Source organism: Gallus gallus, chromosome 8 (assembly GCF_016699485.2).
Source record: "Gallus gallus isolate bGalGal1 chromosome 8, bGalGal1.mat.broiler.GRCg7b, whole genome shotgun sequence".
NCBI classification, from domain to species: Eukaryota; Metazoa; Chordata; class Aves; order Galliformes; family Phasianidae; genus Gallus; species Gallus gallus.
In genome coordinates, this window is record NC_052539.1 from 16,350,104 (window position 1) to 16,372,949 (window position 22,846).

General features: G+C 42.5%; 1 protein-coding gene across 6 annotated transcripts; it reads right to left on the bottom strand.

Annotated features, from left to right (window-relative positions):
* Positions 1-968: 968 nt before the first annotated feature.
* On the bottom strand, positions 969-14,420 carry THAP10 (THAP domain containing 10). 6 transcript variants are annotated; one of them, XR_003076327.3, is made up of 7 exons: positions 13,819-14,243; positions 12,825-12,901; positions 9,104-9,215; positions 3,140-3,557; positions 2,047-2,129; positions 1,311-1,406; positions 969-1,055 (listed from the first exon to the last, which is right to left on the bottom strand). XR_003076327.3 is itself a non-coding variant. In XM_046944443.1 (4 exons), the coding sequence occupies exons 2-4, from the start codon at positions 12,875-12,877 to the stop codon at positions 3,414-3,416; spliced, it is 309 nt and encodes a 102-aa protein (XP_046800399.1). In that variant the 5' UTR covers positions 12,878-12,901; positions 14,347-14,420; the 3' UTR covers positions 2,403-3,413. The 6 variants fall into 6 exon arrangements, 4 of the variants coding, with proteins under 4 accessions (XP_046800399.1, NP_001026448.1, XP_040560537.1 ...); XR_001467816.4 differs by having other exon boundaries at positions 969-1,406; XM_046944443.1 differs by lacking the exons at positions 969-1,055; positions 1,311-1,406; positions 2,047-2,129; positions 13,819-14,243 and adding an exon at positions 14,347-14,420 and having other exon boundaries at positions 2,403-3,557.
* Positions 14,421-22,846: the final 8,426 nt, after the last annotated feature.

A 22,846-nucleotide genomic window follows, 5' to 3' on the forward strand; every position in this document is an offset into this window, starting at 1 on the left:
GTCAGACACCGGGCACCCAGAGCACGAGGTTGGCTTTTAACCAGGACCCCTGCATAGCTCTATTAGCCAGCTCTATTATTAGGCTCTATATAGCACTATTAGAACTGCAGTTCTGACATGGTATCCAGTAATGCCCATGCCTATGAAGTGGTTCTTCATCTCAACAGCAGCTGTGTTTTCTGGAAGACGAATGATAGCTAAAAATAATCTGACTTCTACTTCCTCTTTCAGACTCTCCAGTCTCTTTTAAAAAGATTTTTCCTTTCTCTCACAGAAACAGCAAGGAGTATGTAACGGACAAAATCAGGACAGTCACCTGCACAAAGAGAATCAAAGAATCACAGGGGTTGGAAAGTGTCTCTGGAGATCGTCTAGTCCAACCCCCTGGTTCCTAGCACAGGTTACAGAGGAAAGTATCCAGGTGGGTTCTGAATATCTCCAGAGAAGGAGACTCCACAACCTCTCTGGGCAGCATTAGAAAGCTCAGAGTGCAGTAGGAAACCATAATAAAGATCAGGGAAAAAAATGGTTACAGTTCAGAATAACATACTCCAACCCACCCCCCCCCCCCCCCCCCCCCTCCTTCCATGCTTGCATTGAGATTTCTGTAAGGTCTCTACTTGTATGAACCAGTTCACTGTATTGATCAAGAGAAGAATACAGTCTGGATGTTTTTTAATCCAACTCACTTGCTCACTAAAACATGTTAAAAGAAAGCACAGTACTCAGTAATTACCATATATATACACACACACACGTCATATTTATTATCTTTTTCCCTTTTCTCTATCTTAATAAATAGTTTTTATCTCAATCCACAAGTTCTACTCCCCCCCCCCCCCCCAGTTCGCTCTACTATCCCATTGGGAAGAGGGGAAGAGCAAATGACTGTGTGGTGCTTAGCCACCTGCTGGGTTAAACCACAACAGTCATTAAAACATGTTAAAAGAAAGCACAGTACTCAGTAATCACCAGATGAGTCCTCACAGCTGTACAGAAAAGATTTTTACTTCCTGATGGAATGAACATCTTTTAATTTGGTATCGTCCACAGAGCTAAAAAAAACCCAAAACATTCAAATGGAGGAAAAGAGAATTTTCAAGTTCAACCTTTGCTAACATAGCACTGTGTATTCCACTCCAACAACAATTCTACAAATTCAGGGCAGGTAGGAATCTCCAGACAGCTACAGGCAGCTGTTTCACAAAATCATTCCCATAAGTGGATCTAATTCTGTATTAAAATAATTAGAGGAATTTCATGTGTAATTTTTCAGCTGCAGCCTCTGACTGGCCTGATACAGACTGTACCTGAAAATTCCCCAGGGCAGGGATGATTCTCTCTATTTGACTGAAGTCTTCCAGAAGATCTCTACTCCCAGTAGGTATCCCCTGGCTGCTATCAAACTATAAACAACAAAATCGTAACAAGAATTCAGATTGTGACTTACAAACCTGCTAACAAACAGATACCTAAAGAGAGCACAGTATAAGGGAAAGGAAGAGAGATGGTTAATACACCCCAGAATCCTATCACACATATAAATAAATGTGTTACAGTGTAAAGGTTAGAAACTATACAAGAAAGCATGCTGCTGTAAAGTTCATTTCTCACGCCACACACCATGAGGTTTACCTATAGAGCAGATACACATGTGGCTTTACACCCTTTCAAATGGCAATACCAGAAATATAAGCAACTCTCCTGTCACTGTAGCATCCACAGCTACCTTGCACTTGGCCAAATCAAAGCGAAGGCAGGACAACTACCTAAGGCAGGAAGTTACTGGAGCTTCTCCTTCCTGTCACAGAATGCTATCCCCAGTTGGTTGAAATCACCACACCCTTACCTTCTCCCTTCTAAGCTCCATCCCACCACAACTGCCTCCCACACCATATTCACTTTTAGCACACTCTCCCGCTTATTTCCTGCTTTCTAGCTCATCTGCTCAGTCCCACTTATGCAACTCCACATCCCATTTTAGAGGTCATCACAAAGCTTTGTGGACCAGAAAAGATGGCGAGCCTGGACAGTGCTAAGCAGTACCTGTGCGTTATCTCCCAGGCACTGAGGGATAATTCACTCTGCTGTAGCAGTGCCAGCACAGCACCTCTGCACCACTGACAGCTCTAGAGAGGGGTAAGAGAAGTACAGATGTTATTGGTGAATATAACCAACGCTTCAAATTCTCTCCTTCAGCAACATGTAACACTGGATAAGAAAAAGCAAAAATAAAGTCTCTAAATATCTTGGTAGGTGGTGTTAAAAGTAATCACAATAGCGAAGAATATGCAGAAGGTTTTGGTACTGTTTTAATGGAGAAGTGGAAAAAAAATAATCAGGAAATCCAACATATCGTAATAAAGAAACAGAAAGTAAAAAGATCTATAAAGTAAACCGAGTTCAAACATAAGCAATGCTTTATTGGGTTATAGCAAGCAACCTATCAAATAGGGAACTGGTACAAACAGATTGAACAAGACTCTCTTTTAACAGAGATGTATGGTGACAAGACAGCTTCTTTCAGTTTTTAAAACAAGTATTCAAACTGTTAAGTAAAGCATTAAAAAAATAAACCATTACAACACCAATGACAGACAATATTAAAAATGTGCAGGTTTGTTTAACAAATTTCTGCATAATGTTAGAAAACAAGTTATCATAAATTAAAAAAGAATGATTTATTTCTTTCGTTTGCAAAGCAACACAAACTTTTAAAAACCAGCTATACTTTACATAGAGCTACCGTTAAAAACAGGTGAAAACAAGCTGAAAATTTAGAGGACAGCAAAAAATACACAACCCAGTTTCACCTGTCAGCAACACCTTCTGCTATCGAAGGGGTTATGTTAGTTTTATGTACAGCTTTAAACATTGCGGCATACCACAAATAAACCTTAATAAGGTCAAAATAGGACCCTCTGCAAAAAAGGGTGAGTTGGCAAGCGTCAGTCCCATCCCAGAATCACAAGTAATAATAGTTTTAGTAGGTCTTCATTGGACACCAGAAGATACTTCCAATGGTTTATCTCTCCCAAAGATGCACGTAAACTTTATTTTATTATTCTTTTGTTTGATTTTTTTGCATTTAAATAACAATATTAAGAACATGTCTGGCTCAAAAATGAGAATGACATACCTCCCTTTTGTTCTGGATACAGTGATGTAGCTATTTCAACATGCTCACTGACAAACCCTAAAAGAGAAAATCATTATGCACTATGTGAAAAATACACACCACCTCTCTCAATTCAGACTCAGTATACAGTATATTGCCAACTCTATCCAATAGGATAAATATCTAAATTTGGTTTAAATTCTTAATATATTCTCTCTTTACAAAGTTCCATCACATGAAACCAAATTGTTTATTTACTGTTTGAGGCACAACATGACCCCAATTAGACAATTCGCTATAAAGAGTTGTTCTTTAGATGTTGTGTCTGTAGAGGTTTTACGTGATATTCATAGATTTTCAGCGCAGGCCCCAGTTTTAATGAAAGTCCAGTCAGTACATCATTTCTTGTCATCAACAGTAATGATTTGCCATCAATTTCCTATAAGAAGAATTAAAGAATTGATAAAGAAAACGTACAAATCTAATAGCTGAGAACAATCATGCAACAAATGGAAGACTACTACAGAGGATCAGTGAGAAAAGAAATAGTAGCCTTTTATTTTCCTGAAATAATTGTTTGCAGCTGCTAACATCTGCTGTTTGGTTTTTTAAGTGCTCACCTGTGCTGACTAATGCATAAATACTATTTAGTCAAGCACAAAACCCAAATCAGCCTCATTTCAAAACTCCCTCCTTGTACATCTGTTTGAAATTAATAGGTACATGTACAGCTTGCCTAACTAACAGCCAGGAAGCAAAGGACACACTTAGGGAGAAGGCAGTGAAATGTGTTTCAAAATTACCATTGACAGCAGTGTGCAAGTTTGGACTAGTCAGTACCTGCTCATAACTTCAGGTGCCTGCTTTAAATGGCCAACTTCCCACACACCCTGCAGGGAAAAGGAGACTCCTGCAATGAGAACTTTCAGAAGGATCCAACTGCAGAGCTCAGCACTCCAAAGGAAATTCCTTCAACTACAGTGGAAAAGGCAGCAACTTCCCAGGCTGAATCTCCACAACGGCTACCTTTCACTTTTAAATCATAGGGTTTTCATTCTTTTTTTTTTTTTTCTTTATGCTTTTTTGTTTCCTCTCTCAAATCTTGGCTTTCTGACCTATTTAGATTAGAAATCCTGCAGGCTTTTCTTTTTTTCTCCCCCCCATCTGATAACCTTGTCATATGTTTGCAAATTAACTGTAAACGATTCACCGTGCATCTAAAAGCAAAAAGAATCCACATCTCACAACTCCCACCTCCGTTTCAGACACACGACCATCCTTCTATTTATACTGTCACAGTTCAATCCCTCTGCACTATGCAAGAAACGAGCTACGTCTACAAAGCAATGCATCAACTGGTGCCTCACAAGGTCATCACAGCCCAAAGAAGTCTTTAATCTTATGATGTTCTCTTGCACTGGACTTCACTTCACTGCATTCTTTTCTACTTTTAATTAAAAAATAAATTTGAATTTGGCATCAATAGCCAACAAATTCAAATGCCTGCATATATCGTTGTCATCCATTCCTATGTATTACCACAATTTTGTATTTTTATAAAACTATAGATAAATACCACACATAAAACAGTCCCACTGCAGTATCTTTCTTACATACACTAAATATTATTTTGCAGATGTCACTGATCATACCTTTGGTTACAATTTAACATGAAAAAAAGACCAAGAAGGCACATTAGAGTTCAATAGTAACTTGTTTGGACCAATCTCTCTCATGATTTGATAAAGTTTAAAATACAAGATAGATGGAAAAAGCATAATATAATCAAACATCTGCTGAAAGTGGAATTTCTTTAAAACCTCACCAAGAGATATAATTGCTAATCCCTCCAGAAGAACACAGTGTAACAGTATTTCTGAAAAATCACATTTCCAATAACTTTTTACCCAATTACAACAGGTACCTCCTTCCAATTTCTGTTCAGAATGTTAATAGTTAAAAACAGTTGATATTTTCTTGTTTCCATTTGTCACAATTCTTTTTGTGGAAATTCTGACACCACTGAGTATTTTGCTCATTGATACGACTGATCTGAAGTTGCCTTTTCCACCGTTCAATGACGCTATGGAGTAAGAACAGCCTCCAGCTTGGAGGGATCCAAATGAAGAAAATCCAGCACCTGGAACAGGAGAAACTCCATGAATAGGTAGAGAGAATTTATTCCCTTTTCCTTCTTCTTCCACAGGGTTCCTGTGGATTTAAGAAATGCTGGGAAGTAGATCATCTAAGGATTTCATTGAATAGAAAACTGATCCTCTAAGCACATCTGGGTAGGAATGAGTAAGTATGTATTAAAATTCCAGAGTGTTACGTCTCCATGTCTATTTTATGGTTTACTTTCACCTCTTTTTGTTTTCTTTCTCCTTAAAACTGCTTCCGTAGATATGCCATTGTCATTCTACTTTTTGGCATCATGTAGGACTTTGTATGCTTTGGAGACTTCTATGAAATCTTCTCTGCTACTCCACTATTTTCAGGATATTTTTCAGGATGCAACTTCAATGCCAGCTTTTGGTATGCCCTTTTAGTGCCATCTAGAGAGGCATCCCTCTGCACATCTAGAGCTAACAGTAGTTCCTCAGCGGCAATAGTCAGTGTATCATCTTCAGCAAATCCCCACATGACCAGTCAAGAATCAAGTCTGCTCTTCCTCCAGGTGACTGAGAACTGCAGTGTTTTACAGCTGACAAGAAAGTATAGCAGCCAGCATGCCCATATGCTCCTCCATGCTGTGGATCTGCTAGAAGATGGCAGCAGATACCAGCTAATGTCAAACCTGTTTCCCTTCTGGTAAGGCACTGCAACAAGGGTCAGCAAACTATCATTGGGTTCCTTAAGCTCAGCTGCATAACAAAATACTAATGGTTAGAAGCTGCATGGCAGTAGCGAAGGTCACTAGCACATCTCGGGACACACCGAAAATATTCCATCTTCAACCAAGCCAAAGCCAACTGTGCTCCCAAGGCTCTTAGAGAAACCTCAGCCATGTACTTGCAGATAACAGTTCTTCGAAGATGTTCACGCTCTCACCCACATCTGGTCTGCCTCTCTCTTTAGTTATCCTGTGTGCCCAACTTCTTGGCTTGCCTGGAAAAATTTGCTTGATGTTATTGTTTTGGATATTGGGCAACATCTTCCATCAACAAAAGTTGAATCTTTTCAGAGAACTTGCTGACATCAGTGAAACTCCAAGAAAGAATAATGTATAACCATCATACAATCATCATGCCCTGCCAGCACTTACAATACAGTTATTAAAAACATTCTGTAGTCCTTAAAATCTTTTTTTCATTTTCCTTTAAAAGTATAAGAAAAAAAATAATCACATCTTACAAAATCCTGAGTCACTTGTGACATGAGTCCAGACATATAGATTCATTAAAAGTGTGGACTTCGTTACTGTTACGTAGAAGCTGAACATATTAATATTTCTTGAGACTACATTTTGAACTATGGATGTCTTGCAAGAAAATCGTTGTGCTAACCCTTCTGAAACGGTTCAGTGGAAAACAATTTCTCAGTGTTGTAGGTGAACTGGGAAACTTCCCTTCACCACTTACAGCCTCATTCCCCTTCCAGTATATATCCATGGCAGTGGCAGATCAAACAAATTTCAGATTCTGGGACCCAGACAAGCTACAGAACAAATGGTATTTAAAACCAGAGATGGCCACAGTTTCAGCTGCACACCTTGTGACTGCCATACCTGGAGAGCCTGTGAGATCCTGATAACAAATACCATAAGTATACAGAGTTAAAATTAGGGTCTTCTAAACAGTGCAGAGGAAACAAAACAACACCGTTGTTAAGAGGATAGAGATAGGATTGCTCCTGGAGCAGACAAGGAAGGGTCAGGTAGAGCTGGTTCTTGCCTGGAGAACCAGGCACTTGCTGCTCTCTATGCTGCTAAGTGAACAGAGGTGGAAGGGGGTGGCAGTGATTTCCACCACAAATGTTCATCTCATATCTCCTGGCCATATCTTGGTGGCACCCGTCAGCTTCTCTCCAAAGCTTTAGCATAAAGTGGAGTTAGCAGCAGAACAAAAACCATATTTCTGCCCATGGCAGCTTACTGCCCATCTAACCTAGCAGAGCCCTGGCAATATATAGCTAAAAATAAGCTTACTTCATCTTTCCTCCTGAAGCCACTTGCCCTCACTGCAGAATACTAACAAAACCTGTACATGTCACTTCTACATGCTATTTTCCATCAGGCTGTTGCAAATTGCTTTCCCAGAACTCCTGAGCCAGCCTCACCTTGCTGCTGCAAGATCAGTAGTAATTACTGCAGTATTATTGACAAGCCAGCTGGTGTGTAGAGAGGTTAAGGCATGTGATGAAAGTCAGAGGTACCTCAGAATAAGGAAAAAACCCAGAGGCTGCAATTACTTGGCTTGTGTTTTTCTTATGTCATGTTTCCAGGGTTGCTGAGGAGACATGAATGCTGGTATTAAGGAATTGATAAGCTTAGGCTTTTTTTTGTTTGTTTACTCATCTTCAAATTCTCAAAAATTATTAGCAGCTGCAGCAAAAACCTCTCTGCCTCCTGCCAGAGGATGAGCCAGCACCAGGCTTTTCACCTCCCAGAGCAAAGAGCTACATTTAGATACTTCTTTATACTCATCAGTTCCAATCAGATGGGACTTCATAGCCCACGTGCAGAAGGTCAGCAAGATTATTCTGATCAACAGTAACTCTTATTTCAGTTTAGATGTACTGTTCTCCAGAAAGTTGGCCATATCTTACTGTAGCTCAGGCCTTGGAAAGTCAAGCCATCCATTTTGATAACTAAACACAAAAGTTCATGGAATTAATCACAGAAGGGTTTGGGTTAGAACAGATCTTAAACACCTAGAGTTCCAGCCCCTCAGCTGTGGGCAGAGTAACCTTCCACTGGACCAAGTTGTCCAAAGCCCCATCCAAACTATCGTGACAATTAATTTCCTGGTACTTGCACACAAACCTACAGATTTATTGCAGAACGTGCTGAACTGACAACCTGCAGATTTAAGATCCTTCTCTATGGAACAAGTGAATCACAAGCCAAGTAAGCAAACAATGTGCTGATAGGTGAGTTACCAAGGAGCTATACCACAGCAATGCTCTTTGCAAAACTGCCGAAAGAAGCCATTCATTAGCATCAGAATGTGTGTGTATAATGTAGGCACTTCTTATACTGAGACTAACTAAGGCCATATAGTCTACTGAAGCTAACCCCGGGGTCAATATTGCAAAGGCTTAAGTTGTAACAATGATTTCTGAAACTTGAAGCATGCTCCCACAACTGTTTTTCTGTGGAAAGCAGTCCATGGCTGTCCCTTTAACTGATTTTTCTTCAGTAGCTTTTCCTTGTCATATAAAGGCAGCTGGAAAATTCTCCAGCTCATAGCTCTTGCTCAGTTTAAAGATCTAAATTCTCCAGGTCTTCCTGATGCTTACAACCACCCTTTCACAAGCTCTGGAAATGAAGATGCAATCTCTTCATCAGGTTGGAAGTCCTACAAACATGCTGTTCCTGTGCCTAAAAAGATTCCTCCCCTTAATTGCCAACTTACTCTTTACCTGTTCACCTGTACTGTCAAGTTCAATGGAACACAGCAGCCCTTTTCGTTCTACATCCTCAAAAGCAATTACTGTGTTAGGAACCATGGATTTTTTAAGTACTCATGAGGGTATCTGCACAGTATAGTTAGGCAGAAGGAAATTACCATTCACATTTTAAACCAGTCCAAGTGAGAAAACTTTTTTAGATTCCTCACCTTTCAGATGACGTTTCAAACATATTTCATCCCATTATCCACATCCTGTACCATGATGCTGTTAAACTCCCACAGGTTTTCATCCAATAACATACCCAATCACCTAAGTGGGATTTTCCCATTTAGCAGGGTATCACTGGGTCCATGGCAAAAACGTGCAATGAGAGAAGGTGGTGGCAATCAAAATGTTTCCTAGCAGACTTACCTGTTCTTGAAAAGCACTGGCTTGTTCTTCAAATCCAGCTGTCCTGAAATAATTCACAACATCTATAACAGCCCAGTCAGCAGGATCTGGAGGTCTCCCGTTTTCTACTGAACTGCAATATATATAAACCGAAACAAATAATCACTACTTGTCTTTGTAGACAACCCACATATGTTCCATTCTCTGTTCCTCCCTTCAACACACCTGCCACCACTCCAATAGAGAAGAATCACTGCTTTTCTGTTCCATTTCGAAGACCTGATACCAGGGACAAGTGACACACTCCTCCCTTCAGAAAAGAAGTATATGAATATTCACATCACCAAAGGCAGTCAATCAGGAGCCTTGCCTGTGAGCGCTCTGTCTTTGCAGAACAGAGGCTACCACGTCTGAGGTACACAGTCTTTCAAGACTGTAGTTTGTTTTCGGCTATCAAGCATTTATATAGAATTGCAGTATGCAGATTACTCTTCTCCAAGATGAGATTGTGCTATATTGTAACATGGGTAACACTACTGGAAACTACCTTTAGCTCATAAAGCAAGAAAATAGAGGCACCAGTGATTGCATTAATTGCTCAAAATAGAGTCCTCCAAAATTTCATTTTGACTTATCTTTGGACAAATCCAGGGACTTTCTAAACAACAAAGAATGCAAGAAAGCATCTGTTCGACGCAATCAGAACAGATTCTTTCTGTGACTGACCTCAAGCAATTACTTTCCCTAGTAGCAAGACAACCAATCGTTCACGTTGTTACTCTTACCCTGCATTTCTTATCCTCAGCCTGCCATCGTATTATCTCAGATAACCTTTGTGTATCTGCAAACTCTTGGTGAAATACATGATGAGCTTGATTGCCTGTCCTACAGTAACGTAGGAGGATGAAGTACAAGATGTCAGTCAGTAGAAAATAAACTTCGACAACATACTTCTCCAGCTAGACATCCCACACTTACAGGTCAGATGTTTTCCACTGTCCTGCATGCTTAACCATATTCATAGAGAAATAACAAAACCATGCAGATCAGAGTACCAGAGGGAAAGCAAACTCAGATTATATTTCTCTGACAAAGCTTTTGCTCTGTCCTTCAAATTTTCCTTTTCCAGTTTTCACCACCTCTGTTCCTTCTAGACTTGTATGTCTTTGAGCAAACTCACTGGGTGAACCAAAGGCCAATCATTTTTTAAAAACCAGCCATGAAGAGGAGAAAGTAGAATCACACCAGATGATTTTACAGGATCACCATTTCGACACCATTCCTATTTCTATGACCACATCAACATGGTGAGCACTGATTTTTACTTCTCCCTTAACTCTTGAAACCCACTTGTCATTATGACAACAAAATTCTGGCTCTAGAGACTCATTTTGCAGCCTCAATATCACACTGCATGCTGTAGTCAGGCTTTTAAAAGCAGTTTCTTTCACTTATCACATAGAATATTTACATTTTTCAGAGCAAGGAGCAAAGGCCAGAGTTTCTTGTTTTTGCTCATGAAGTAACATGAATTGCTTTGCTGATTGGGATTGCAGAGAAAGGCAACACTCAGCAAAATTTTAAATGAGACCATCCAACTTTATCAGAGCTGCACCTGAAGTTTTTTTTTTTTTGGTGTTGTGCATACTCTGAAGCTTAAGAATTACAATGCTGTGAAAAGCACCATACAAAACCTATACATATTTGTAGAACTAAGATTTGAAGAATTATATTTATATCTTTGGATTTTCCCCTAACACACAGACACTTCCAATGACACATCTTCAACTAAAAATTAAAAATAAACAAACTAAACCCCAAAAACTCAGTATTAAAAAAAATGCTAGAAGAACAATTTAATTATTATTAATAATTAACAATTTAATTATTCCTAAACAGTAAATGAAAGACTCAATCTGTCAAAATATCTGTGTTTTGCTTACTTCCCAAAGCATTTTCATTCTGAGTTGACTATGATCCCCCCACAATGTATTTCAGCCCAAGTGTATCCATTCTTCATACAGCTCTTCTTTTATTGCTAGGGAACATAGCACTCGGTCTAGTCCCATCCTAGGCCCAACTGCAGCACCTTCAAAAGCTCCACCTTAGTCATTCCTAATGCCAGGAATAATGGCAAGTTCCTACCTCAAGGAACAGCATTGTCAGACCTCAAGCAGAGTCAATTTCCACAGCTACAGCTGCAGAAAACTCACAGGCATGTGGCATACTGTCGGGGGCTGGCTGGATTTTAAATCATCTACCCACACAGATGCTCATTTGGCTTCTAGACAGCCTTCTCCTTGCCCTGCTGTTGCACACGGCTCTATTCTTTAGACAAGAAAAGGGGATATATAAGAGCCACAGTTTAGCTATACACCAGTTTATGCCAGACATCCTGGATGCCCTAAAACCTTAAGAGAGCTAGTACGTTAGGCTTTATAATCAGATGCTAGGTGTGCTAACAATGAATAAAGATTTGACTCGCCTTCTGTCTGCCACTGTCCCTGTACCTTTATTGCCACCATGTGGCCGAAGCAGCAAGGCCTGGAAGAATATAACTGAACAAACAGATTTTATCCAAGCTATTTATAACCACTTCAAGAAAGTGCCAAATACTTCCTTAGTAGATAGGCACACATACATACTATATACTTTTCTTTAGAAACCACAGCTTATGCTCTGTTTAATTATAATCACTACTAGTTTTAAAAAGCCACCATTGCAATTAGTAGTTGAATCTTTATCACCTAAGCCTTGGGGGAAAATGATTAAATGTAAGCTGTCCTTGCTCTGACTGCTTCCCTTCTCGCCTCTGCCATGGAGTCTCAGGTGCAGAAGAAAAATGGATAACTGAAGGTGGCTTCTGAGAGGCATAATCTATGCATGGTCACTAAACAGGGAAACACTTTTATACTGGTGTGGCATAGCCAGAGTCTTGAGTTCATGGGGAAGATACAAATTTTATTGGCTACCAGCAGATCTTTTGATGCTGTATCATAATCATGCATTTCAACAGTATCCTGAAGAGACCATTATTATTGTTATTATTATTGTTGTTATTTATATTACTTGGTGCTGGGGAACCTATGCACTGTCAGATTTTCATGGACAACTCCTGGCAAAGAGATCTGAAGGACAAGAATGAGGTGCAGCTTCTTAGAAGTGCTGCAGTCTGAGAGGACAGGTGATAAACTCTCTCTACTTCCTTTCTTTGTGTTACTTATCAACAGAGCATCTATAAGCCTAACACAACATAGCTGTTTTTCCACACAAAACTTCACTTTTCAGGCAGTGAGTTAGATTAGAACTAGCAATCCCAACTGAAGAACCGATGACCTTCAAGGATAAGGAAATGCCTCCAAAACAGTTCCTATCCCTTAGCCTGCAGCCCACCACACTGAAGGAAACTGCAGAGTTGGGCAGAGTACTGGTTGCGGTGCTACCACTTGTTTTGGTCTCTAGTGAGATAAGAAAACAATGGAAAAAGGAATACTACTAATTTATTAGGTTCTGCACTTCTCCATTGCTGTACTATCCTCCTGCATACCACTTTAAATCACTTCAGTGCCCTAGATTCTTTTATTTCAAAGTAGAAATGCAATAAAACTAATGGAGAACACAGATTGGTAGAAATAAGCGAAGATGGAGGTGCCCGCCCTTGCCAACCATATTAAGTCAATGGAAAAACACCATCAAAATTCACATGCCGTTCACATAAACCGAACTCTAAGGGATCACTTACTTCTTGACATCCAGAGAACCATTTTCCTTGTTTTCCATGTCAACAGTTAGCATGGAGAAGAGAGGTTTCCTCAGCAGCTATCAACAGGAGAAAAGCTGTGTTTAGTTACTGGTGCAACGTAACACAACGTGAACAAGTATTCTACAGAGATGCAACTGTTTCCACCTGAGAGCAAAAGTGCTGCGGAAGACCATTTCCCTCAGAACCTTGGCAAAGCCAGTATTAACTAATGAATTAGGAAAAGTTTGCCTGTGCTTTGAGCGCAGGAAACAGCACCTTCCTTGATTCTCAGACACGAAGCATCACATACGATCCTTTTTTAAAGGAATACAATTTTCATCTAAACTAAGCAGAGAAAGCCCAGCCTGCAATGCCTATGGCTGGATACCAAGCGTTCTCACGGTGCCTTCCGTCACCCCGCTGTACTGAGGATCCCGAGCAGAAGCACAACCCCACTCCTAGCGAGGCTTGGAAATCTACGTCCTTGTTTTACAAATGGGGATCTGAAACACCGATGAGAAATGCGATTTCTACCCCGCTCACAAACCAGCTGGCAAGCCGAGTCACCGAGCGAGTCCAAAACTCCTGAGGCCTAATTGTGCACCTTCCCCGTCAGCCCATCCTTCCTGTGCTTCGCACTGCTTCCTCTATGCACACTGAGCTCGGAGAGGGAAAGGACCGTACAAAGGACACGGGAGGAAAGGCAGCCCGCCGGCTGCCCTCACCGCCCCGAGGAAGGCACAGAAAGCAGCCCAGCCTCCCCCTTCAGCTCTCAAAGGCATTTCTATGCCGGGGAGCACCGTAACTACCCACGGGCTCGGGATGTTCCCGCTGTAGCGTTAATGGACGCCGGCGGTACGTCTCGGAGCTCGGGGAAGTACAGGGCAGGGAAATCGCGCTCTTCAGCTAAAACTTTGCAAAAACAAACGATAGCAATTAATGCCGCTGCTTACAAAAATAAAAGGAGAGAAAGGACCCTTTATTAGGCAGTTACCAGCACCAGAGAGCAGCACCAAACTGGCGGTGAGGATGCTCCTTCCACGCTGAGCCCGGAGCACTCGGCGCTGCCCGCGGCCGCCGCTCGGCGCAGCCCAGGTGAGGGCACGCCGACAGCCGCCGGGCTCCGGGCCGGGACGGAGCTGCCGCGACCCCGCCCGCACCTGGGGGCTCCCGGCGGGCGCTGCGTGACACGCGTGCACCATCTTACGAGCATCTCCGGCAGGCAGCGTGGCACCACATTGTCATTATTTTTCGTGCGGGAGGACAGGGGAAGCAAGACGGACGGACCTACCTACGGGCAACTACAACGAAGCATGGCTACGCGCTGCTCCGGCGCGGCGGAGCCCCGGCCGCCAGCCCCCCGCCGGCAGCGGGGCGCTCGGAGGCGGCTCCGTGTGGCAGCGGGCAGCGGCCCCGCCTGGCTCCCGGCCCGCGTGACGCCGCCGCCACACACGGCCCCCACCAACCGCCGCCCGCGTCATGGCGGCCGATTTAAAGGCGCCGCGCCGTCCGCCGCGCCTACCTGCAGGAGGGAGCTGCCGGGCTGCCTGCCTGCCTCCGCGGGACCGCAGGCGCGGGGCTCGGGCCGTCCTGCGGCCGCTTCCACTCCTCCTACCCGCGAGGGTGTGCCGGGGAGTGCCAACGGAGCGGGTGGTTGGGGCGGCAGACAACTCCGCAGATAGCTTTAGAAAAGAGCCTGGGGAAATAGAAGGGAAATAGGATCAACCGGGCTTTGTGCAGTTGGAGAAGTTGCAGCGAACTGCTCCTGAAATGAGTTTGTCAGTACGTGAGTGGGCAGCGAGCGCTGTGCCTCTGAAACCAGAAAGCAGAGCGTGGCAGCCGCAGCCCTGGCACCTTGGGGCTGTGAGGCCGTGCTCCCACCTGCCCTGTGCACCGCACAGAGTGCTGCGCTGGGACACATGCGAGTCCCTGCAGGGACCTTCCCCACTAAGGCCTGGCAGACCCCCCCTGCACAACGCCCCAACAACTGTCTCACCACTCCTAACAGCATCGGTTTGGTATCAGTACGGAAATCATTTTGGTATCACGCCCAGAAGCAGCTGAGTGCACCCTGGGTTTGCAGACAGGGATCCAAGCCCCAAAACAGCAAACCAGACACAGCGCAGTAATCGCAGGAAAGGCACAACTGAGCCCACAGGCCTGTAGGCACGGTCCCCTCTGAGCATTTCATTTTGCCTCAGCCAAATAGCCGAAGCATACAAAAACTATGCAAATAACGTGATGAGTGTTGATAAGAGTGCTGAAAACTAACAGCAGCGCGAGTCCTCGCTGCTTTAGGTTTTAAACAAACACAGATAAACAAGTCAAACAAAGTATTAAACATACTGCACCCTAAAGAAAACCCTCTTTACCTCAAATCCCAGAGCATACGGTAAAACACGGTGTATTTGCGTAGGACACGTCACAGAAGGCAATTCTTTTTTGTCTCTCGAGAAATAAGCACTCTAAACAAGGCCATAACGAGTTTTCTGCATCAGCTGTTTTCTGACTTTGGTAATGAACTGACATTTGAAGCTACAGATACAGACCAGCTCTTTACTCACACTCTCCCGTGCCTACCATCATGTTCTCAGTTAGCCTTTGGAGCATTAGGCACAAGGCACACAGCGTAGCAGACCCTGAGCAGCAAAGAGAGGAGGTTTAAGAAAACAGGCTGTGGAGGAATTCAGTGCGGAATATGATCTGCAGCTTGCATTTTCACTCATTAGGGTAAGGTGATTCAATTCAAGACAGATTATGCCTGGAGGGAGACGATGCAGCAAAGTGAATTAAGGGTTTTGTTTGACTACTTGCATCCCGCTTCTGGCAAAAACTGCGTCTAGGCCACGTGAGGCTGGAGCAGGAGCAGTGCTGGCTGAGCCACGCTGGGGGTCAGCCCTGCCTGACTGAATTTCTGCAGCTTCCCAAACGTGGAAGTCGGTGTGGATTACTGTACATCTGGGCGTACATCTGTATCTTCTGGGTATTGGAGAGGGTCAGTTTTTTTTGCTGAAAGCCCAGCAGTGACAGCTGGGTGTGCAGACAAACACATCACACAGCTGGCACGGGGCAGCACCAAACACCAAACTCTCCCAGAGCTGAACGAAGGGTCCCTTTAGACCCTTCTTCTTCCTGTGTAAAAACATGACTAAACACATTCATTGGGAAGGTTAGGTGAGAAAACAGCAAAGGAGTTTCGTGCTTTCAGCTGGAGGAAAGCCACCGGTGCTAAATCAGCCTTACACAGAGCAGAACAGTTCACACACCTGTATAAAACACACATTTCTGTCGGTAAAAAGTGTGTTCTTTAGACTTACCCAGCAAAAATTGGGCACCAAGAACTCAGCGCTGCAGTGGCCCAGCACTGGAGCAGCCCCTCTGTCTGGGATGAGGGAGCAGGCCAGCCCTGCCATTACTGCCCAGGCATGGAGGGGAGATGTGAGGAATAGCTCCCAGCTCCCATCTGCACGCCGAGTCCAGTCGTGAAGCTCTGCTATTCCTGTGCTGGCCAGGAAGGCCATCTAAAAGCCCTGCTGCCGTGTCTTCCTTACTGCCACTTCTGACCTGCCAGAGTTCTCTGCGTGGCCAAGCCTTTCCGCGTGGCTGTGAAGTTCTGCACAAAACCCAAACAAAAGGCCCAAACTAGCACTGGTGTCAGGCAGGTGTGGGAAGAAGGGCAGAAAGCCTGTGCCAAGAATTTAGCAGAGCAATGTGTGCCAACCCAGCACTTGCTTCTAAGGCACGTAAGGGGAGGATGGCGAGACCCCGTTTTGTCTGATGGAGAGACCCTTACAACTTTTGATTCTATTTTATTGATAATCGACCATGAATTTCCGTGGGAACAAAGCTGAGCAGGAGTCACTAAGAACCTCCTTTTTATAGCTTCTCAACATCAGAAAAGAAAAATACAGTAGGTAGAGGAAGGCTCAGTGAGAGCATTACTTTCCATCACATAGCCCTCTTTTCCTGTTTTACGCTGCATTTGTCACTGTTGTAAGCTGCAGCACGTTCAGAGATGGACAAGGACTACCAGCAATTTGTGCTTTCCAGTGCCTCACGTGTGCACTGGCTGCACCCTGCGGGTTGCACAGCTGACTTCTCCTGAGGGGACTGTGCTCCCTGTGCTGCGTGATACAGTGTGAGTAAAAAGCACACTCATTCTTCGAGTAATGGCTTTTTAACTCCATCAGTACAGTTTAGGGACACATTCTCCAAATGCCCTGCATTACTATGTCAGGAAATGTTTATACTGTAAACATTATTCAGTCTTTTTTTTTTTTTTTTGGTAAGCATATAAATCTCCAACAAGATGACTGGAACTGCACCTACCTCACACATGGGTACAAAAGAAATCTCACCACAGTGCAAGGCCAGTAGCACCTTTCTGATTGTGTTTCCTGGGGTTTGCAAAGCTGAATTGCTTAAGCAGATCTCCCTGCACGTGAATTATATCCACTTCACTTAGAATTTCCTGCCCTACTTGTTTTGTTGTGCTCCTTCTAATTCTGGTAACTGCTCTATATTTAACAAAGCTACTATCTGGACATAAGTACTTGCTAATTAAGCATGCACTTTGTATCAAGAAATCACTGTATAAAACAACCTCACACCACATAATTGCCTGGCTAGTGATAATGTAGCAAGTGGCTTCTAAAAATTATTCCTTTGAAAGACCAGCATTATAAAATCCAGCTTAATAAGGATATTTTATGTAAGAGTAGCTCAGGTAACTCGGCGAAATAGCAGTTACATCTACAGGAAATCTGAATGGTCGCAGTTTGGTTGTATGAAATGAGGGAAATGAAGAAGAACAACACAGTTCTGAATGCAAGAATGGAAACATGCAGTTATAGGCAGAAAAGTGTCAATAAGACACGAGCAGAAATCTAAACCGTATTTTAAATACTATGTGAAGAAATCGGCACTAGACTAGGAATCTGAAGGCTTGTTTGCTCACCACTTGTTGGGAGCTTTTTTTTTTGCGCCAGAAGCAAGAAGCCCTTCTGTGACTGGGAAACCATCAAAAGCCAAATGCTGGTCCCTTGCAGTCCCGGTGCCCTGCTTGGCAATCGGTGCTGACAGGGCAGTTTGCATACCTACAGGTCCATGCGGCTCTCCCAGAACACCTACTCAAAGACAGAAGAGACCCACACTCAGTTCAAAGAAACATCCATCACAGACACACGGATAACAAGTTGGAAAATATTTTCTGTAGAGACAACCCTGAACACCTCCATTTCTAAATGTCCTGTCATATTTTTCTAAATCCTTACTGTTTTTGCAGCAGGTAAGACTAGCACCCTGCCCCTCCAGTAGCCACCTGACAGCAGCAATCAAGCATACCAGTGCAGTAGTGCTGAGCCCTCCCCTGTTTTCAACAGGGGACCATTAACAGCTGCTCCACAGCTGCCCGTGTAATGAAGGTTTCTGCTGGATCCTGCACAGGCTTTCTGAGGTGTCATTAATGTCCCCTTAAAAGCACCAAAGTAACATTCATATATCGCCTTCCCACCAAAAGGTTTTCTTAGAAGCTGAAGTCAGTAAGATTCAGGACCAGGTATACACTTAATGAAGAAGAGCAGAGGCTCGGTCACAAACTCATCTTGTTGTCGGAAGTTCAAGGCTCCATAGGCCCCAAACAACCAGAAAACTAAAAGCAATCATTGCAATCCTACACTTTGTGCACAAACACAAAAGACAAAGGGATGCATGCACGGTTTGGCAGATAGCAATTGCAGACAGCACCAGTGACTGCAGGAATGGAAAAGCCGTGTTGCAGTAGGGCACTCCCACCACGCAGCAGGAAGGGACCCTGCTTTCCCTCTCTCTCTTCCTTTGGTATAAAGCAAAACCCAAACCATGCAGATAGTCACATGTGAACATGGGCAGACATGGCATTCAGAAGTTATTCATTAAGGTTAAAACAGTGAGGCTGACCTTTTAAAAATATACATTTACTGATCTCTGAATTGTTGATGGGTTCTGACCTGAGACCCCCTGAAGAACATGGTTGCTGTAACTTCACTTTCTCTCCAGCTGCTCTGCTGCTGACCTCATGCAGGAAAACAGCGGACAATGTGTTGGGATTTTTTTTGCTTTTAAACAGCACAGCAATGATTAGTAGTAGAGGTAACATAGAGATGCATTTAAACTTGAATTTAAACTTGGTCGATATTCAGCTCCCTAATAGAGAAGATACACTTTTTTTTTTTTTTTTAATTAATGCTGTATATTTAGTGAACCAATTTAGAAATGATGCTATTGTGAAAAATCTTTGTTTTAAAGCACAGGACTTCTGAAATTTCAAGCGCAGGTAATAAATAAATGAGACTGGGTGCTATTAAAACAGAAAGTACTCTGATCCTAGCTTCTAATTAGAATAGAATTAAACAGTCCTGGATTTTTAGGAGAACTTTCATGCAGCTGGTGCAGACACATAATACAGAAAAACACTTTTCTTCAAGTTAGTGGCAAAAACTTCTTCGTTACTGATATAAAAGCCAGTTAAACACATTGCAAGCATTAGTTACTAATTAATTCATAGAGGATTTAAAGGCAAAACATAATAGATAAGCAACACATACTCATGGTTGGTATTGCATACGTTACCTTCTTATTATCTGAATGCTCCTACCTGAATTTCTCGTTTGCTACTACTTGTCAATGGGCGCTATGCATGCTACCTGCTCTTCCTATGCACCACAGCTGGCAATTCTCACACATCCTGATCCACATCATTTCCTTGTGCCATCTACTAGCAAACGAATGCAAATAGAGCATTTTGGAATTGAGAAGTCATGTTAAAGTGGAATAGGATCCATTTTAATTTACAGATTTTCATTGTAGTCTGGAGTATAACAAGCTCAAGAAAAGTCAGATTTCCCAGCATAAGCTTTCTTGGTAAGGACAGAGGTGAAACAAAGCCCTCAGGCAGATACCAGCTCCTTTTAACCCTGAACCAGACCAAAATCCTCCACCAGGGCCATCTTTGCCACATCTGCTCTAGGTAGAGCGCTAGGGCAGCCATCTTGGGCCTGCTGCCCATCAGCAAACCAACATGGGCTATTTTCCAGCTCCCCCTTGGTGACATGGCTCTCTCAGGCAGTTCCGAATCCCTGCTGTAACCACAGGACACCAGCAGCTTTGGGAGCCCTGGCACTGAGCAGGACCTGGCCCATGGGTAGGCAGCAGGACCCAAGGCTTCTGGCAGCGTATCCTACTGTTTGCCCTCCCCTTTTGGCTTAATGCTTGCCAGGGACAAACAGGGAAGCAGGGCTATGGCCACCAGGGCTGAGTTCATTAGCAATCAGTAGAGTTCTGTAGGTCTGGAGTGACAAAGCAGAACAGCGCAAACACCCTAATGTCTACACAATACAGATTTTAAGGGCTTTACTTCTATTACCCTTAGTTTAACCTGACCCATAACTGTCTAGTAGCAGCTGAAGCATCTTAGATATGCTTCTGAAGCACATGTTCCAGTTAATGCAAAAGAATTCCTGTTTGTGATCACAGACCACGCCATAGTAACTGGGACCAACTGTGAAATTTACCTCAGAACCACACTCCTCATGTGAACCAACATGCTAATATTAACCATTTTTTAATGTTATATAGATACGATATTCATGTAGCCTTTAGGCTGATTCTGCCACCAGGATCTTCTGATGACAGAAGAATTTCAGAAAGTAGTATTAACCATACTGGAGAGCAGAAATGAATTAAAGGACACATTATTTATTTTCTAAGTGATACGAAGAAAGTGAAAAACAGGGACCACCTTGTCAGTATCTCTCTGAAGAAGCATCTAGAGAACTCACAGGCTGGTAGGAGCTGGATTACTGAATCTGCTTGTTATGGAAGATTTCTTTCCACAAAGGTTAATCACTGTATGTAGAGAAATATACCTGTAGGATATAGGTAATTTATGAGCCATTTAAAGATTCTCTATTTACAAGTCATTTACATAATACAAATGCTTTCATTTCACTCCTTTTCACTATTTATGATCTTATTGCAAAAGAAAGCAACAGAGTAAGCAAAAATAAAACATCAAGCATCTGTGATGCTTTTCATTTACGTGAGAAAAAAAAAAAGAATGCCAAAATCAAGGGCTCAGGATTAAAACCAGGCTATCAGAAGCAGCTTTCACACTTGGCTGAGTGTGATTCTGACAGGGTGCACAGAGGTAGAACGCACCCTTCGTTTCAATCTGTCACCATTATAAAGAATATTGTCTAAGGACAAATTTACATACTGATTTTATATTATCAGTGTCTTGATGGCCACCACACCGCTGTAGGAATGGTCTGGAAGGGAGCTCTCTCTCTCACCAGGCTGTTGAGACCTTGCTCCACTTGGGTAAACATACCCTGGCAGTGTTCTTTCCAGTCTTCCCAGCATCTTGGAAGCAAAGGAAAAAGATTAGCTTCTGTCTCCTAGCACAGGAAAACTGCTAATATAGTTCTCTGTCATCAAACTCCTTCCTAAGAGAACTTTTCATTCTAAGGAGCTTTTGTGCTGCAGTCATGTCCATCTATTGGATGAACTGTTTTATCTGGTATTAATATATCATAGATGTATATATGGATATATCAAGATGTACCATTCTTATACAGGCTGCTTCTCAACATGAAAAGGAGAATTTGCAATTAGATAATGGATTGCTGTCACATTGTCTATAAAAATTGAAGCATTGCAACCTGAGCACTAATAAGGAATGTGCAAGTCTACCGCTGGGTCTTTTTTACACGATTATTTGACCATGAGCTAATGCAAAATTGCTTTTACAGTTTAAAACAAAGACAATTTTTGAAAACACTTTTTTTTTTTTCCTTTGCAAAGACATTTCTATTTGACCCTCTGAGGGAGGGAAAAAGAACCAGACTGTAAGGCTTCCAAAGGAACTTCTTCTAACTTTGAAGTAGTGTACTGGGAGCTTATCCAAATGATTTAATGGAAGCCTCAAACGGCTGTTATCCACCTTAGGTACGGACTTTAAATAGTAGTGCATTATAAGAGTAAACTAGAAAAGTTTCAGTAGTCTAAAAATAAAAATACACAACAAACAAACAACACCAAAAAATCCCCAAGCAAATACCAAGAGAAGATAAAAATGGGACTAGACCTCAGATATAATCAATCATCATCGACTTCAAAAGCTATCAAAATAAGCTATCTTGAGGTACCTGAGATACCTGCCTTGAGAAAGAAAAACTTTATTAATTCCTATGTAAGAAGACATATTTAATACCCTATAGATATTTAACCATCTTTATGGAAACCATTTACTACGGTCATGACAAATTCTTTTTTCTCATTTTTTGGTCAGACATGCAGATCAGTTATACACACCCCATCTCCAGAACAAAATCACTCTTTTACCAGTTTCCTATTGACTGGATCTTCCCCAGTTCTCACCTGGGAGAACTCCCCTGTGAGTACAGCAAATCAGAAGAACAGATTTCTGTGACACCTTCAAATGACTGCTGGATGTGCTGTGTTTGCATGGGAGTTTTAGTAAAAACGGATCATCTAAGGAACTGCAAAATGATTATCTTTAGAAAAAGTGGACAAGTCTTTAAAACGCAATACTGGTTTAGACTATGAAACAAAGTAAAACAAAAAACCCACAAAACCACAGTAGTAGGCGCACCACAGCATAAGCAAAGAGTCGGAGCTCTGATCAGAAGCGGGAAGGGGAGCTGCATTACAGACGGAGGTATCAGAGCCTCTCAGAACAACACTTGCAGAAAAAGCCTCCAGACAGACAGTGCCAAGACCATTAACAGTCTTTACTTCTATCAGTTGTTTCACAGCACAATGAGACACAGCACGAATTTGTACAGCGGGATCTGCAGACAATTTAAAAACAGGCAATCATCTTTAATAAAAAGCATCAAGTCTGAATGTGAAAATATGAAGACAAACAATATTGCTGATCATGATCACCTTATTTTCTTTTGATTGTCTAAGAAGTCCAACTCACTGACTTCTTGTAGTGCCTTTAATCTACACCACGTTCT

Excerpts from the sequence above, each read along its gene's own strand:
- THAP10 (XM_015290819.4), bottom strand. The coding sequence starts at position 14,037 with ATGCTCGTAAGATGGTGCACGCGTGTCACGCAGCGCCCGCCGGGAGCC. Across the intron at positions 12,902-13,818 it reads GGTGCTGCTCTCTGGTGCTG|CTGCTGAGGAAACCTCTCTT; the intron begins GTAACTGCCTAA and ends TCCTGTTGATAG. Across the intron at positions 9,216-12,824 it reads GGTTCTCTGGATGTCAAGAA|TTCAGTAGAAAACGGGAGAC; the intron begins GTAAGTGATCCC and ends TATATATTGCAG.